General features: G+C 44.4%; 1 protein-coding gene across 2 annotated transcripts in view; it reads left to right on the forward strand.

Annotated features, from left to right (window-relative positions):
• Window positions 1-6155: 6155 nt before the first annotated feature.
• The window catches only part of TGFA (transforming growth factor alpha), a 107278-nt gene continuing 95662 nt past the window's right edge, over window positions 6156-17771 (forward strand). For both annotated transcript variants that reach the window (XM_030877491.2, XM_030877492.2), the window contains exon 1: window positions 6156-6363. In XM_030877491.2, the coding sequence (XP_030733351.1) occupies window positions 6324-6363 (40 nt within the window). In that variant the 5' untranslated portion in view covers window positions 6156-6323. The remainder of the gene's footprint in view (window positions 6364-17771) is intronic.

Raw genomic sequence — 17771 nt, forward strand, 5'->3', positions numbered from 1 at the left:
GTTTATTTGCTTGGCTGGAATATTTTCGGTGGAGTCTTTTTATTTATTTATTTTTCCACTGGGGTGGTACATGAGTGATTTACATTTTTTATAGCTGCTTGTCTGAAATAGCTTGGTAAGAAACAGAATTTTGTGTTACAATCATTTCCCCAAAAAATGCATTTTCCATACATATTGCTTTGTTGGTTTGGGCATTTATGCAGCAAACATGAAGATGATGTGTTTCCTTCAGAGGTTACCTGATTCTTCTGCCTGTGTGGCTTCACAAAGAAGAGAGCACTTTACTTGTCCATTGTTGAATCCCTAGTGCCTGGAACATAACAGGCTTGTCATGGACATGTGTGGAATGAACGGATGAAAGAAAAAAGAGCCAGGTGTCTGTGGGAGACTCCCGAAAGAGCCCCTGCATTTCACCTGCACGTTGAAGAGCTTCTTTCCCCTGCACGTGTAACCACATAACGCTAGCTGGGAGCCAGTGCGGCTGCCCTCACCACGGCCCCCTCGGCAATGTGCTCTCTGTGCCAGGCATCAAACGTGAGAGCCCCCTCCAAGGGATCCCTGCCCTGTGTGCACCCCGGTACCTGGACACTCCCTGGATTCTTCAAGAGGATGGAGATTTGCCCCTCCTGCCTTTTCTGTGGTTCATTTCTGCCTACAGCCTTTGTTACAACCAACCTCAGGAGCATTGCTGGGTTCTGATGGGGGTGGCTCCCTAGAGATACCTTTCTTTTCTGTGAGGTAAATTGAAGGTTGTCAAAGCCTTCTCTCAAACTGGTCTCATCTGCGTTGTCTTAGAGAAATTCCTTAAAATGTCTGTTATGTGGGTGGAATCGTTTTTCAGTTTTGAACAATGGCAGATTTCCCCCCGTCATTATTTTCCTTTGCCTGTTGCAATGGGAGTTTGAAAGAGAGGCAGGAGGAGAAGTTCAATGTGATGGTTTAAATGTATGTCACAGAATAGAAGTCTGTCCTTGCACTTTTTATTGTCTCAAAATCCCCTCCCCCTTATAGATCTGTGGGATGTATATCCCCCTCCCCTTATTGAGGACCCCTCCTGTCTTGGGACACAAGAACAGTTTCTCCTCCATCAGCAATATGCTCCCTTTTTGGCTCTCTGTTAAAAATATTTTGGATATCCTGGCTTTGTCCTTCTCTGTCTCATATATTTTAAAAATTATTTATTTATTTATTTGGCTGCGTCCAGTCTTAGCTGCGGCACGTGGTCTTCTCTAGTTGCAGCATGTGGGTTTCTCTCTAGTTGTGGCGCATGGCTCTAGGGCGCACCAGCTCAGTAGTTGTGGTGTGCAGCCTTAGTTGCCCCGTGGTATGTGGGATCTTGGTTGCCCGACCAGGGATAGAACCCATGTCCCCTGCATTGGAAGGTGGCTTCTTAACCAGTGGTCCACCAGGGAAGTCCCTCTGTCTCATATCTTATCTCTCATAATTTTTTTCCTTTTCCTCTGAGTTTGGGAAGAATTTTTTGAGCTTATCAGGCAGATTGACCCATCACTAAAAAATATTTAAGTCTATTTTGCAGCTCTCTATCTTTCTTTGATTTTTCCTTCCTCAATTCTTTATATATTTTTTCCTGTCTCTCTTTTGCTTCTCTTGATCATCACTACTCTTTCCCATCAATACCATTAGTTTCACCTGCGTAAGGATAGCTAGGCATTTGATTTAGGACTTTCCCCCGGCACTCCTGAGAATTTGGAGGGCAATCTTCCCAGTCTTCAGAAAGCTCTGGCTGTACGGCTGAGGCTGCAGGAGGTCGGGGGACAGCAGCAAGGACAGAATTGAATGCATAGCTCTTCTGTCTCCAAGTGTGCTTAATGGAATGGTTTGGCATCAGCTGTGCTGAATCCTCTGGGTACCTCTCCTGCATGCTGGTCAACTAGGCAGTTCACGAGCTATATGAGAAGATAAGGATTTTAGTTGTAGCAGCCGCCTGGTAACTCTGAGTCTTAGAGACTCTGACTAATACCTTGACATCTTGGAGCCGCTTGGACCACCTGTGGAACCATCAGCCTCCAGACTTCAATACTGGGCTTTAGAGCCATCCTGCAATATCCCTTGCGAAGGAAGGATTCAAGCTGAATACACAACTTGAATGTGCATTCCCAAGGTAGACCTGAGAGCTGGGAGATAGATGGAAGATGTTAGCAGAAGGTCAGACCAGTCTTCCGACAATACTGGCATGAAAACCACCTAGGTAGCTGAGGACAAAGCAAACGCCTCTGATGGCTTCTTACCTCACCCATTATGCTGGTGATGAAAACTGTAAAAGTGGACTCCGCATAAGGTTTCCTACTTTTTCTTTTGGCTAGAGATAAGGAATACACTAATAGCTGAGGCTTTGCAGGGGGCTGATACTCGAACAATACCTTACTTTGGATTAGATTTCTTTTCCTAAATCCCTTAACACATTAAAACCTCACTCTGCCTGAACACAGTTCTCCAGAGTCCTTTATAAAACCTCTCTCTCGGGCTTCCCTGGTGGCGCAGTGGTTGAGAGTCTGCCTGCCGATGCAGGGGACACGGGTTCGTGCCCCGGTCCGGGAAGATCCCACATGCCACGGAGCGGCTGGGCCCGTGAGCCATGGCCGCTGAGCCTGGGCGTCCGGAGCCTGTGCTCTGCAACAGGAGAGGCCACAATAGTGAGAGGCCCGCGTACCTCAAAAAACAAACAAACAAACAACAACAACAAAAAAATCTCTCTCTCTCTCTCTCTCATACACAGATGACATCTGACCTTTGACATCCTACTGAGTCAGGCACCCTTTCCTGTTTTTCCTCTGAGTCCCCCTGTCTACTGCTGCCACCGAGGAAGGTCCTGCAGCCACCAGAAGACTTCTCTGCTCACTGCCCTCCAAGGCTTGTCTGCAGGAATTGTAATTCCTTCAATGCAGTGGCCCATGGCAGTGCTTCCTCCCTAAGAATGTCTGGGCTGTTTACTCACTAATATCTGGGTTAATTGCCGATCTAAACAGCGAATTCTGCTGGCCTGAATCATTCAGGGAAGACTCTGATGCTAGTGGTCCCACAATCACTTCCACAAATGAATCAGGAAGGAGGGGGCGGCTGATTACAGTGAAGAAGGAGACTCTTTAAACATACACTCTGTAATAAGTATGTGGAAGAAAGGAAACGGAAAACTGACAGTGGGACTTTGCTGGCCTCTGAGCAGAAGATAGAGTAGTTCTCCTGTTTGCACGGGGAGAAAAGGCTATGCTTGGCTTTACAGAAGGTATTATCCTTGAGCTCAAGGCCAGCTGAATCAAGCATGTGCAGCAGTAGCCCAGGCATATTCTTAGGAGGAAGGCCACACGCTGGTCAGTCTCCACGCACACAGAAACAGGACTTTCAGTGGCCACGCGAGACAGCTACTGTGCCTGTAGGTAAAGGAACGCAGCGGCGTTCTCTATGCAGCGTCCGGGGGCTACAGCTGGAATTTCACTCAGCTTGGGGTGCCGTTATTCCATACTGCTAAAATACAAAAACATCACAGCTTCCTCTAGGAAAAATGATTTCTTCCCTCTAAATCGCATTCTGTCATTTTTTTCCTCATTCTTCTTATACCACAGGCTGAGAAACAAGTTCATAGCTCCTGACTTACCTGTGAAACTATCCCCCGTAGGAAGGTGTACACATGCACAAGCAAAGAACTGATATGGAAATGATAATAATAATTAAAAAAAAGACACTGGTAGGAAATTGAGAGTGGGAAATTTATGTCCACTGAGAGAGTTTTTCTTTAAGCAATAGTTATATTTGTTGATATTAAATAATGTGCTAAGCATACAAATAAATTCTTCCATTTAGTCCTCACGTCAACCCAGTGAGTTCAGTATTATCCTTATGAAAACCATGGGAACTGAGGCAGCATGGTATAGAAGCCAATACAGAGGCTTTCGAACCGGCTCATTTTGCTTTCAAAATCGGGCACTGCCAATTGCAGGCTTTGTTTCTCTGGGTAAGTTACTAAATTCTCTAGGTCTCGATTGTTTTCATATAAAAGGAGGATGGAGTCTACCTCATAGGGTTGTTGTGAGGATTCAATCAGATATACAAGATGCCAGAGTCAGAGTGTTAACATTTTAGGATATTGGGTTTCCTCCTAGTTCTATAAATGTCCAAAAATTATTTTTCAGTTTACAAAAAAATGTAGATGTTTAGAAAAAAACTTCAACGCCTGATCGTCTCTTTGACTTGAATGATTTGGAAGGTTGATAAAACTACAGATGTGGACTGGCTATTGACAATTTGAGGGAAGAATTAATGATTTCCAAGCATCAGAATGCCCTTTGATGTGAGTACTCTTTAGCCTGCAAGATATCAAATTATATTCTGATTACAAAGATTTTACAACGCTGAAGGGGACAAGCTCGTTGTCTTGATTCTGCTGCTACTTCCCTCCACCCAAGACTTTGTGTGCAGGCATGGGGCAGAGGAGGGGAAACTGCTGAACCTGACTCTTGCCAGTTTGGACAGTCAGCCCTCAGCCACAGTGAACTTGATGTGTGTGTCCCAGCAGGAAACAAGCTGACAGGTCAATTCTCCACTCCTAGCTGGGGGTCCTGGAGAATAGGAGAAGGGTGTGGAGAACTCCTGATTTCTTTCCTCCTATCGAAAAGGCAGGCTAGTCTAGGAAGGAGACAGAAGAGCCACTGGAACAGGTCAAGACCAGTCTGAAGGATGAAGACACAGATGCTGAAGGGAGTCAGGGACCACTCACTAAAGAGAGTGTGTGTGTGCTCTGTACATGCATACGTGTGGACTTAGGAAAAGATGTACCCAAGGACTTATCATGAAACCCTCACCACCAATCATTAACGGTTGAAAGAGCAGCAAAATATCCTCTGACAAATGTATTGCAAAGAATGGTTTCTCAGAGTAAATTTACACTGTTTTCAAAATCCCTTTCTACACGGTGTTTCCTGCTCAAATGTTGAGGCCAGTGGCCTGGTGCTTCCTTTTTGAAACTCAGCTCCTATGAAATAAACTTAACAAACATCAACTCTGAGAGTCTGAGCATTGCACCAAGGAAACAGAAAGAGATTTTGCTCCCTGCCCCTTCAAGGAGAGTGGGTCTACCCTGAGCAGGTAGGCTAGAGGGACCAGGAGAAGACTTAATCCTTGAGCTCGGGGCATCTGGAGAATACACCAGTCACAGCCTCTCAAGGGCACACTGTCCCCTATGGATGGCCCCTAGGGAACATATAATTCTTCCATTCTCTGTCCAGAATGTCTTCCCTCTGTCCCCTCTACTTCCCCAAATTCCAGCACCAGGGGCCAGCTCAAGCCTACAAATCCTTGAAAGAACCACTCAGGTAGCTCCTGCCCATACACATCCTCTCTCAGGGACATATGGCTGCATGCTACCTTGTTCTCGGCCTCAACGGCCTGTGGCGGGATGGGGTGGAGTGGTCTGGGGGTATTGGTGGTGATAGATAACCAGGTGCCCCACAGCAAAGACCCATCTTCACTGTAAGCATCAGACCAGATGCACGAAAGCCCGCTGATCTTAACAACGTGCCGCCTGAGAACGTGGGGTGGCTGTGCTCCCGCGGCAGGCGTCCCGACAATCCAGCGTTCTCTCGGATGGGGGCGCAGGTGGGAAATCTGGTTGAACAAATTCTTCGCTCGATTCTGGGGAGCACTTTCCTTGGGCCAAGTCTTGACAGGGGCAGGTGAAGCTCGCAGGTCCCGTTCCGGGTCGAGCCTCAGTGCCTTGCCCGGGAGAGCCCCCGGCAGCTGCCGTTGGCGCAAGTGACAGACGCCAGGGCCGCTCCGCTCCCCTGCCTGGCTAGAAGCGGCCACTGCGCCCGGCCGCTCGGGCTCCGCACTGAGCTGCTAGTCTGAGGGTGGTGTCTGAAATCAGGCGCTTCCTGCCTTTCCCTCGGCCTGGGTGCCCAGCCCGCGCCGCGGACTCGGAGATTCCCAGGTCGCGCCGCGCCGCCCCGCCCCGCCCCGCCCGGCCCGGCACGGTGCGCGCAGTCTCCCCGCCCCTGCTCCAACCCCACCCCCGCTCCACCCCCACCCCCCTGCCCCTAGAGGGGCCCCCCCAACCGGGGCGCGAAGGTGGTCCGCCAGGCCCAGTAGCCGAGTGGCGGAGGTGACGGTAACCATCTTCCCGTTTCCGCCCGGCCGCCGGCGCGGCGGGGCGAGTCCCAGCAGAGGCGCGCGGTCCTCCCTCCGCCCGCCCGCGCCGGGGGCTGGCCCTGCCTAGCCGGCGCCTTTTTCCCCCGCACCGCGGCGCCGCTTCGCCACTTGGGCACCTCAGGTAGGGCAGGAGGCTGGAGTGCCTGCCGCCCGCCGCCCGTAAAATGGTTACCTCGGCTGGACAGCTCGCCCTCTTCGTGCTGGGTACGTACGCTGCCTACTGCGCGCCCGGTGGCACCTGCCCTCCGCGACACCCCGCTTTCCCCTGTCCCCTCCACTTCTCTCTCCCGGGGGTGTTCTGCGGCCGCCTAAGAGGAGAGGGCGGCGAATTCTTTTCGAGGCTTGAAGGCTGGGAGGCAAGGGGAGCTACTCGGGCTTACTAGGAATTGGCGGAGCCTATTCCAAAGAGGGGGACCGTCGAGCGCTCAGGCTTTCCCCGGTAAGTGGCCGCCGGGCGGTGCGTGAGAACACCCGCCGGGGAAGGAGGAGCGGTGGGTGAACGGGCTTGAGCTTTAATCCGCCTTCTCTGTGTGCTCGTACACTTGCCCACACCTACCTGCTTACCTGGCTGCCTCCAAGCCAGTCTTCACCGGCGTCGGTAGCGCGTAGACTCGCGGAGGGTGGCCAGCGTCCGACCCTCCGGCCGGACCTTGGCTGCTTCCCTTTCGTACCCGCCGCCTACCCGTGAGCCCCAGCGACCGGCAGATGTTCACCATCAGCAGCGGCGCCTCAGTCTTCTAACTTTGAGAGTTCTCGAGCTTTGGGGGTGGATTTTTGTGCGGATTAATTGTTGTTTTAATTAACTTCCCTTGGAGAAGTGGTTTAAGTGTCAGCCGAGGGCAGGAGTGAAACCCTAGACGAAGCGCTACTGATTTCCTTTGAGTTTATTCTTGGAAGAGAACGAGGGATGGGGGAAGGGAGGGGAAGTTAAACCCGGCAAACCCGAGTCGGGTCTGGGGAGCCGGTGAGATTTTCGACGGTGAAGGTCACTGCCCGGCCGGCTCTTGCCCCTCGCGGCGCCGGGTCTCGTGTTGAGAGAGCAGATTGACAGCCCAGGTGTCCTGGTTACTGCCGTAGCTTCCGTGAAATGAATTGTTCAGTCCCTATCTCCTGCGTTTAACCCTGTAAAGCGAGTTGCTCCCTACAAGATCATTTATTAGAGCGTGAGAAAAGCTATAGAACCCCTGCCTGCAAAATGCCCAGAGCCGCAGCCCCACCCAGTTCCGTGTACAGTTTCAGGGGGTTCACGGACCCGCCCGTAATCCTGCCCATGAAACGCTGATTAAGAACCGCAGCAGAACTGTCATATAAGGGAAATACAGAGCAGCCGTGGAACGGGATTCCACAGCTGCTCCGAGGTGTACCCTCACCTGAAACTCCCCAACAGGTGACATGACTCTGAGTGGCTTTTTTTTTCTTTTCCCAAGACCATTTTATATTTTTGTATTGATGGTTCTAATTTTAGATTTTTTGTTAAAGCAGTAAAACATTACCAATACAGTAGAAGCCTCCTGTATTTGAGTCCCTATGTAATGTTTTTTGCAAATGCTAATAGTAATAATATTAATAGCTAACACTCTTTGAGCACTTACTCTGTACCAGATACTGTTCTAAGTGCTGTGCATGTATTAACTCATTTAATTTTCACACCAACCTGATGAAGAAAGTATTATCGTCCCCATTTTATGGAGGAGGAAAGTGAAGCACATGGTCCCACAGTTAGTAGGTAGTTGGGCCAGAATTACGAGAGTGTGGAAGGAATGTGGATATTAAAAGTCACCGAACTGTGGTCACTGTAGTTCCATCTCCTAGGTTTGGGACTTTTCCTCGAGTCGAGATGGGTGGAATACCCTGGAGATTGTTTTAATTGGGTTTTCTTTTGGACTCTCAGGATCTCAAGGCCGTCTTAGGTTATTCAGTGAAAATCAGAGGCAAGAAACAATGAAGGTAAGCAAATTTGAGGAAGCTTTGTAAAGTTGCCCCTGCCTCCCTCCCCCCCCCACCCCCCCGCCATCATACTATACTTGCCCATGAAGACTGCATTCATTCATCGTGGAATTTTTCTCTTTTGCCTGAGTTCAACTTGATCTTTGTTTCCTCCCTTAAGAAAAAGATGTATAAATTTGCAGAGGTTGATCAATATGTGAAAGCTGGCTCATACAGGTCCAAACTATGAGCAGTTGAAAAAAGTAGAGGAAAAGAAGGCAGGAGGAACTTACACCAGTGAGGATTCCTTTTTATTTATATTGCTTTAAAAAAAAAAAAGCCATTGAACTTGGCCAAAAGTAGCCAATGTCGTTCTGTACATTGACGACCGCTTCTGCCTCCCACCTCCCTTTCTGCTAAATTACTAAATACCTGTCAGTGCCATGTGCATCTTTATTCTGCACATTTTCTCCAGAGCTGCTTTCCTCGCTAATTTTTCTTAAATTAGTTAAAGGCAGTTCCAGGCAAATCAGCCAGTGTTCCATCAGTAATCAAGATCTAGAAAACCGGGATCTTTCCCCTCCTTCCCCACCTCCATGGGAACAGTCTGAGAAGGAACTGTTAGGAGTCTCAGCTGATTCTTCTGATTACTTGATTGATGTTTTGGCCAAGAGAATGTGGAGACTGTTGCTTAAGTGGCAACATTGGGAACATAATCTAGGTTCCTGTGGTGGCTGCGCTCCCATGTCAGGTTTCCGTCCTTGGCGGAGCAAACCTCACAGGGGCTTGGCTTCTCCGGTCCCAGGTCCTCCCTGTGTCAAGGGAGCAAGATGTGTAATCTTGGGCAAGTTACTTAGCTTCCTTGTGCCTTGTTTTCCTCATCTGTAAAATGGTGATATTAATAGGATCACTGAATATAGTTAATGAACCTAGAATGGTGCCTAGCACGTAGTAAGAGTTTAATCAATCATCGTCATTGTCACTTTGAACCTCATAGAATTCCAGGTATCATTGCAGGTTATGTCCATTCTGTAACTGAGAGTTTGTCTTACTTATCTCATTTTCCATCTCCCCACCCTTCCTAAGACAGAAAATACCACCTAAACTAAAAACCTACTCAGAGATTTTAGCGAATATCGTTTGGCAGATGACAACTTCAAGAAAGTTTGGGAGTTCTTTTGGACCTTGTGAATTCTTTAATTTTTGATGCAGAACATTTGTATTTCCTTCTTACTGTTCAGTGGTCAGTTGTTTATTGAAGTCAGCACTAAGTTCCAGTTTTCTTATCTATAAAGTGAGAATAATAAAACTACCCACTTCACAGGTTGTTATGAGAATAAAATGAGATGGTAAATGTGGAAGCTATTTATAAACTTTAAAAATAAATAAAAATAAATCGTAACACTACACACAAAATGACATTGATTTTATAATGGGTCTTATCATCCAGAAAAAAAGCATTATTATTTTTATGGCAGCTCCCAGAAGTAGGACTAAATGTAGGCTAAAGAAGGATGTCCTAGGACATGAAATGCCATGAAGGATGGGTAGAGAGGAAACAGGTCAGCTTCCCTGTGGATTCAGGGCTGAGGGACCAGCAGGGGGCATGAAGTAAGACGGCTCTCTTCTCCATTACTTGGTAATGTTGTCTTTCAGAGTGAACAGTGGAGGTTTGCCCAGGACACATGTTTTCATTATTGGGCAGCTGAAATTAGGGAAAGTTCACTTTGAACAAGGGCTGTAAAGGTGTATATGGAAGGCTTAGAGCCTGAGTTTCCTGTATTTACTTTTCCAAAATCTGATTTCCTAGGATAAAGTGATCTTTCTGTAAATACTCAGTGTCCCCTGCAAAGGAGACCTTTCTTATAGGAGTAAATGATGCTTCATGTTCCTGTGGTAACATACGAAAAATAGATGGTTTTTCCATTAGACCTATCTCTAAAGGCCTTTTGAAAGTACGTTTTGAACAAGGCCCTGCTCTTTGGGCTGCCCACTAAAAGGGACAGGGGATGGGAAGTGGAGGTTGGGTCAAACAAAATGGAACTGGCCTGGCACACTGAATTGGGCATCTTGTGCCTGGTTTCACACTCACAACCTCTGTAGTGTGTTCCACAGCAGTATCCTCAAATTACAACCACTTGGAGAGCTTGGTAAACCAGATGGCTGGGCAGGAGGTGGGAGAGTTTGCCTGTGTAAAGAGTTCCCCAGTGTGGCTTGTGCTGCTGGTGGGGAGGAGAGTAAAGGGACACTCTGAGACCCATCGCTCTACAGTTGGTGCTGTTAGGGAAGCTTCCAGCTTAATGAGTTGCATTTTGTCTAACGAGTTGCATTTGGCGTTTGATGTTTTAAATGCTGCCGTGGGTTTCTGAGCATTATTAAAGGCACTTCTACGGCCTGTCTTGTTTACCAGAGCAGAGTTAGAAGTCGTGCTGAGAACTCTTACCTGTTCTAAATGTTCTTGTACTCTACCTATGGAAAATGTAATAATCCCATGTTATTAAACTCCAGCTGACCAAAGCTAATCATGTCACGCTTTCTTTTGTGTGGATCACCAAAAATTGACTGTTGTGTTGCTGTCATTTCAAATATTTTTCATCCCCTCATTTTAAAGTATGAACTTAATTCAATGCTCAAGCTAGTATGTGTTAGATGGCATCTAGATAGAGGATTGGGGCACTTTTATGGTGACTTTTGTTTTGGTTTTTTTTTTTTTTCCTGTGAAATGTCAAGTATAAAAATCTTTTGTAGAATCAGGAAAGCCAGAAATCTAGGCTACCAGAACCATCTCTTAGGAGCTCTTCATTTTAAGCCCAAGGCACATTCCCTTTAGACCCTCTCTAAAAATTTGGGTAAATTCTTTTGAGGCATAGGAATTAGTTGTATTAAATATGACTTGAATAGTTGTTACTTGGGCTTAGAAAAAGTAGGAAGTTTATTGAAATGGAGTTTTATGTATTTTCTAGTATTTTTCTTTCTCTTTTAAGTCAGAGGAAACAAAATTTTCTTTCACTTCCCTAGTCTAGTGTATTATATGCCCAGTAGTTTTGTCCTTAATATTCTGCTGTCCTCTTACCTTGAAAAGCTTTTAGTTTTCCCCACCTTAGAGTTTATACTTCTCTAGTACTTGCAGATGGTTAGGGGTTCCTCTAGGAGAGATTTGACGAATAACTCCCTTCTATAACAAGCTTGTATAACTTTGTATAACTCCAGCCTGCTGTTGCCTTTCCTCTTTTGGTTTTAATTTTTGAATGTGTTAACTTTTCTGGCTGGGAACCTCAACAGCGTGTCCTGACCCCTCCAAGTCCTGCCTTCAGCTAACATTGGCTGGTACTTGCCCCCTCTTCCCTTCTAGTTTGAGGGCTTCTTGAGGGCAGAGCCCCTTGGTCTTCATCTTTGCCTTTGGCACCCTGAGCACAGGCCGACCTTCAGGGGAGACCAGTGAGCACTTGATGACTCCTTGGGGTGCCCCATACTGAATACTCCAAGTGTGGACTCAGTTGGCAAACACTTGGCTGGGTAGGTAACATTTATCCTGAAAAACTCTTCATTATGATAATCAAGAGTGGTTGCATATAAATTCTTCTATACAACTAGTTTTCAGAGAGTGTTTTATTGTTTTTTTAAAATAGATTATGATTTGTTTTGATTGCAAAAACATATTTTTTTCTCTAGAACATAGAAAATTCAGGAAAGCATAAGAGAAAAGTTATTTTAGTGGCCTGTAATTCCACCATCCAAAGATAACTATGATTAACATTCCATTGCACAGCCTGATGGATTAATGTATAGGTCAATAGATATTCTTTAAAAACTTGTATGAATTCCAAGAGGCTCACACTGTTTAACTTATTTTTGTAACTTAACCATCTTTCATGATAAACATTTTTATATCATTTAACATTCATCCATAACATCATTCTTAGTGGCTGGGAAATAATCCCTTGATTATGTTTACTATAATTTTGAAGCCCTTTGGACATACAGATTTTTCTTATTTCTCACTGTTATGAATAATCCACACAGTGTTGTTGGGAATATAAATGGATACAACTTCTCTTGGAAGTCAACGTGACAATAGCTATCAATTTTACGTGGGTATAATTTGGGTCATCAGTTTCACTTTTTGCTATATATGCTACAAAAATACTTGTCTAAAAGTGTGAAGAAAAATGAAAAGGGTGATGATTGTTGACTTGTTTATAATAGTAAACACGTTGCCAGTAAAAAAGTTGCCAGTACCACACTGTTATAGTTTATTTTTTATTTATTTATTTTTTCTGCGGTATGCGGGCCTCTCACTGTTGTGGCCTCTCCCTTTGCGGAGCACAGGCTCCGGACGCGCAGGCTCAGCGGCCATGGCTCACGGGCCCAGCCGCTCCACGGCACGTGGGATCTTCCCGGACCGGGGCACGAACCCGTGTCCCCTGCATCGGCAGGCGGACTCTCAACCACTGCGCCACCAGAGAAGCCCTGATTAGTCTTTTATAGTAAGCATATATTAAATTTATAATGCATAAATGACACAACAGACATTCTTGTATATAAATGTTTGGCTCATCTTTGATTATTTAGGATAAGTTTCTAGAAATTGGCTTTTTCTCCCACCAGCAGTATATGAATGCTTACTTTCTAGATTCTTCTATAACCAAAAGTTAGTTTTAACATTTACCAAGTTGATTGGAGAAAAAAAATCTTAGCCCAATTTCATATTTAATATTTGTTAGGGTAAGTTTGTGCGTCATTTATCATCTTGTTATTTGCATCTTAACCTTTCAAAATTTCTTCTTACTGATGGATCATCCTTTTCTTAGAACTTTATAACACACTTTATGTAAAAAGGTTGTTAAATACTTGGCAAGTGTTCATTTATTGTTTGTCTTTTACTGTTTTGTTTATGATATTTTTGACATGCCTAAGGTTTTTGTTTTTATGTAAGAGAAACTGTAAATCTTTCCCCTTAAGCTTTCTACCTTTGCTTGTATAATTAGGAAAACCTTCCCTGTCCTAAGTTGAGGCAAACATTTACTTATTTTTTTCTTCTAATTCTTTAGTGGTCTCATTATATTGAACGAATCTACCTGTAATTTATTCTAATGTATGGTGTGAGGTATCAATACAACTCATGTTTCATTTTTTTTAAAAACAGCCCACCAGTTAATATTGTCAATTGTCATTTGTGGAATAATCTATCCTTCCTACTGTGGTTTGAAATTCCATTTTTTTATCGTATGCTAAATTCTTCTAAACTTGAATCTGTTTGTGGGATTTCAGTTTGGTTCTTTTATTTTGTATTTTTGCCCTTGTTGTGAACTTGTTCATTCAGGTAGTCTACAAATATTTATTGAGCACCTATTCCGTGCTGCAACTGCTTCTAGGTGCTAGGGAATCAGCCAAGACTGATCCCTGTTCTCATGGATCTTGTATTCTAGTGGGTGAGACCTTTTCCGCTGCTTTGTATTCTAATTGGTTATTGATATCTAAAAGCTTTTTTTAAAAATTATTTATTTATTTGTTTTTAACATCTTTATTGGAGTATAATTGCTTTACAACGGTGTGTTAGTTTCTGCTTTATAACAAAGTGAATCAGCTATACATATACGTATATCCCCATATCTCTTCCCTCTTGCGTCTCCCACCCTCCCTATCCCACCCCTCTAGGTGGTCGCAAAGCACCAAGCGGATCTTCCTGTGCTATGCAGCTGCTTCCCACTAGCTATCGATTTTACATTTAGTAGTGTATATATGTCCATGCCACTCTCTCACTTTGTCCCAGCTTACCCTCCCTCCTCCCCATGTCCTCAAGTCCATTCTCTAGTAGGTCTGCGTCTTTATTCCCATTCTGCCCCTAGGTTCTTCATAACCTTTTTTTTTTTTTTAGATTCCGTATATATGTGTTAGCATACACTATTTTTCTCTTTCTGACTTACTTCACTCTGTATGACAGACTCTAGGTCCATCCACCTCACTACAAATAACTCAATTTCGTTTCTTTTTATGGCTGAGTAATATTCCATTGTATATATGTGCCACATCTTCTTCATCCATTCATCTGTCGATGGACACTTAGGTTGCTTCCATGTCCTCGCTATTGTAAATAGAGCTGCAGTGAACGTTGTGATACATGACTCTTTTTGAATTATGGTTTTCTCAGGGTATATGCCCAGCAGTGGGATTGCTGGGTCGTATGGTAGTTCTATTTTTAGTTTTTTAAGGAACCTCCATACTGTTCTCCATAGTGGTGTCAGTTTACATTCCCACCAACAGTGCAGGAGGGTTCCCTTTTCTCCACACCCTCTCCAGCATTTATTGTTTGTAGATTTTTTTTTTTTTTTTTTTGGTACGCGGGCCTCTCACCATTGTGGCCTCTCGCGCTGCGGAGCACAGGCTCCGGACGTGCAGGCTCAGCGGCCATGGCTCACGGGCCCAGCCGCTCCGCGGCATGCGGGATCCTCCCGGACCGGGGCACGAACCCGCGTCCCCTGCATCGGCAGGGGGACTCTCAACCACTGCGCCACGAGGGAAGCCCCTGTTTGTAGATTTTTTGATGATGGCCATTCTGACTCGTGTGGGGTGATACCTCATTGTAGTTTTGATTTGCATTTCTCTATCTAAAAGCTTTTTAAGAATATTTACAGTTGACCCCTGAACAACACAAGGATTAGGGGGCCAACCCTCCAAAAATACACCTTTAATTTATGGTCGGCCCTCACATCACCGGTTTCTCCATTTCCAAGGTTCCCCATGGGCAGACTCAATTACCTGGATCGTGTAGTAGTGTAGTATTTACTATCAAAACAAAACCTCACATATAAATGGACCCACACAGTTCAAACCTCTGTTGTTCAAGGATCAACTGTATTTTGTGATGGGTTTTGTTAATTTTAATAGTCTTTCAGTGGATTCAGGTTTCTTATGTAGATGATCATGTAATTTTGAATAGTGATAAGTTTGCCTCTTTCCTTTTATATTTTCATCTCATTACTTTTTCTTATCATGCTGACTAGAACTTTAAGGACAACATTTTTTTAAAGGCAGTAGATATCCTTGTATTTTTCTTGATGTACTGCTAATGTTTGTAACATTTAACTAAGTCACACAAGAGGCTGACTTTTCAGTTATTTATATATAATATACATATATATGTGACTGTATATTTGTATATTTATATATATGCATATAAACTTTATCATGTTAGTAAAATATATTTCTCTTCATAACTTACTAAAAGATTTGGTATTTTGCTTTGTTTTTTGAAGCAGGGGAGATAATGTGTTGTTGTTTTTCCAAATGTTTTGAGGATATTTATTGACTCAGTTAAATTAAAGCCATTCTTGGGGCTTCCCTGGTGGCGCAGTGGTTGAGAGTCCGCCTGCCGATGCAGGGGACACGGGTTCATGCCCCAGTCCGGGAAGATCCCGCATGCTGTGGGGTGGCTGGGCCCGTGAGCCATGGCCGCTGAGCCTGTGTGTCCGGAGCCTGTTGCTCCCCAATGGGAGAGACCACAGCAGTGAGAGGCCCGCGTACCACAAAAAAAAAAAAAAAATTAAAGCCATTCTTAAATTCCTGGAATGAACCTTCTTGGTTGTGTGGTATTATCCTCTGTATCTACTGCTAGATTTGATCTGTTCTGAAGTATTTGGGGCCTTTTTTCTTTTTCTGGTTTTGATATCAGTGTTCTGTCAGCTTTCTAAAATAAATATTAAAATGTTCCATCTGGTTTACCCTCTGGAGTAGCTGAAATATCATGGAAATCAAATGGTTCTGTGTAAGCTTGAAAGAAATTGCTTATGAAACTTCTGAGCTTGGTCCCTTTTTAGTGATCAGTTCAAGTTTTCTACTTCTTGAGGTGTTTTTGGTAATTATTTATTTTCCTCACAATCTATTCAATTCAGATTTCTAAAGCTTTAGCACAGATGTATAAATGATCTCCTTTTAATTAAAAATTTTTCTTTTGTACCTGCAACCTCAGTTAATAAGACTTTACCAAATAAGAAACAAAGCAAACACTTAGCCCCCCCCCAAATAAAATATATTTTTAATTTGTTTTTCTTGATAATGATATTTTGAAGAAAAACCTCTTTTTAATCATCAACCAAATTCAAGTCAAAGCTTCATATTTGATGGTCTGTTTGCATAAATGCATGTGCCAGAGTTGTTGTAATAATGCCATTTATGATTTGGATGACGCATGGCACTGTGATTTCTAGCAGAGGCTGCTAAGTAGCTTCCTGATGGTTTCTTAAGCTTTCAAAAGTTTAAAAACCTCCAGATACACTATCGTGTCCATTAGATGTTACTGTAGTGTTTGGAGCAAATGGGACATTTCTGTTGTTTGTTCCTTTGCTTTTTGTTTATTTTTTTCACTTGTTTTTAAGATCAGTACTTCTAGGTAAAAAAATGTTGGGTTCTGACAAAGAGACCATGTCTTCCTCTTGGATTTTAGGCCTCTAATCTGAGTTTGAATGAGGTTAGTAAACAATTCTCCTGGGTGCTTAGAGAATAGATATACCTTGATGGCTCTTCCGTCCTCTCTTTCCAGGGCTGAGGCACTCTCTGGGTAACTACTATACTTCCAAGAGGTACGGGAGATTAACTGGCTAAATGGTACACGTAAAGTGGTGACAGAAAAGCAGCCAAAGCTGATAAACGAGCGGTTTGCAATTACACACTCTGCTCCCCTCCCTCTGCCAGGCCTTGGCAGCAGGGAAAACACAAACTTAGGAGACTTTTCTTGGTTGAAAGAAAGCACGTAAGACTTGTAACTTTCACCGTGGCGGTGGCTTTGAGGAATTGGCATGTGAGCTGCCGAGGGACATAACCTGGTCACTTTATTTGTCACTGAGCTCAGCTGGAAACTCTGGGCTTGGGCACTTCTCACCTTGGACTGGTTTCTGGGTTACCACTTTGGCATTGAAGGAGCACATCAACAGGCGGGTTTGCATGCCGTACACACTCTCTGCTAGCACATTTGAACAATGACAGATGTTTTTGCACATAGCAGACCTTGGGTGTTATAATTAGAGTTTCAGGGGATGAATCATAGGTCCCTGAGCTAGAATGAAAGCAAGCCCGGGGCCTGAGCATTTTTTTAGGGAGGTGAGGTAAACTCATAGATCACATTGATGGGGAATCCTTCTGGATCTGGACTCTCCCTAAACCTCATCAAAGACTCCCAAGGCCCCCCCGACCCCCCCCACACACAAAAAAAACAAACAAACACATCTTTTGTACTGGCCCCAGTGCGGGCCACTTAGTGTTACCAGAACACACACCCTGTGGTCGCCACCTCCCATGTGGGCCACTCGGTACCCTCCTTTTCTGCCAGCCTCGCTAAATCCTAATCATTGTTTTTCCACAGCGAAATAGAAATCAGAATCTACAAACAAAAGTATCTAGAAAACACCCGCACATTCAGCTCATCAGAGACATCTGCTTAATGAGGTTGAACTGTCAGGGATCTCACCAGATCCGTTTCTGTGTGTGGTTACAGATATATTTGTATATTCACTCTTCTTCCTTCAGAAATGGCATTTGGTATTTTAAAATCTGCTTTTCACTTACAGTGGATGGAGAAAATATTTCTGTGGCAAAGATACAAATGTATCTATCAATCTATTCTTAATGACTAACGCATTCCGTTACACAGCTCTGTCATTATTCATTTATCCACCCCTTATTGATAGAGA

Source organism: Globicephala melas, chromosome 12 (assembly GCF_963455315.2).
Source record: "Globicephala melas chromosome 12, mGloMel1.2, whole genome shotgun sequence".
Taxonomy (NCBI): Eukaryota; Metazoa; Chordata; class Mammalia; order Artiodactyla; family Delphinidae; genus Globicephala; species Globicephala melas.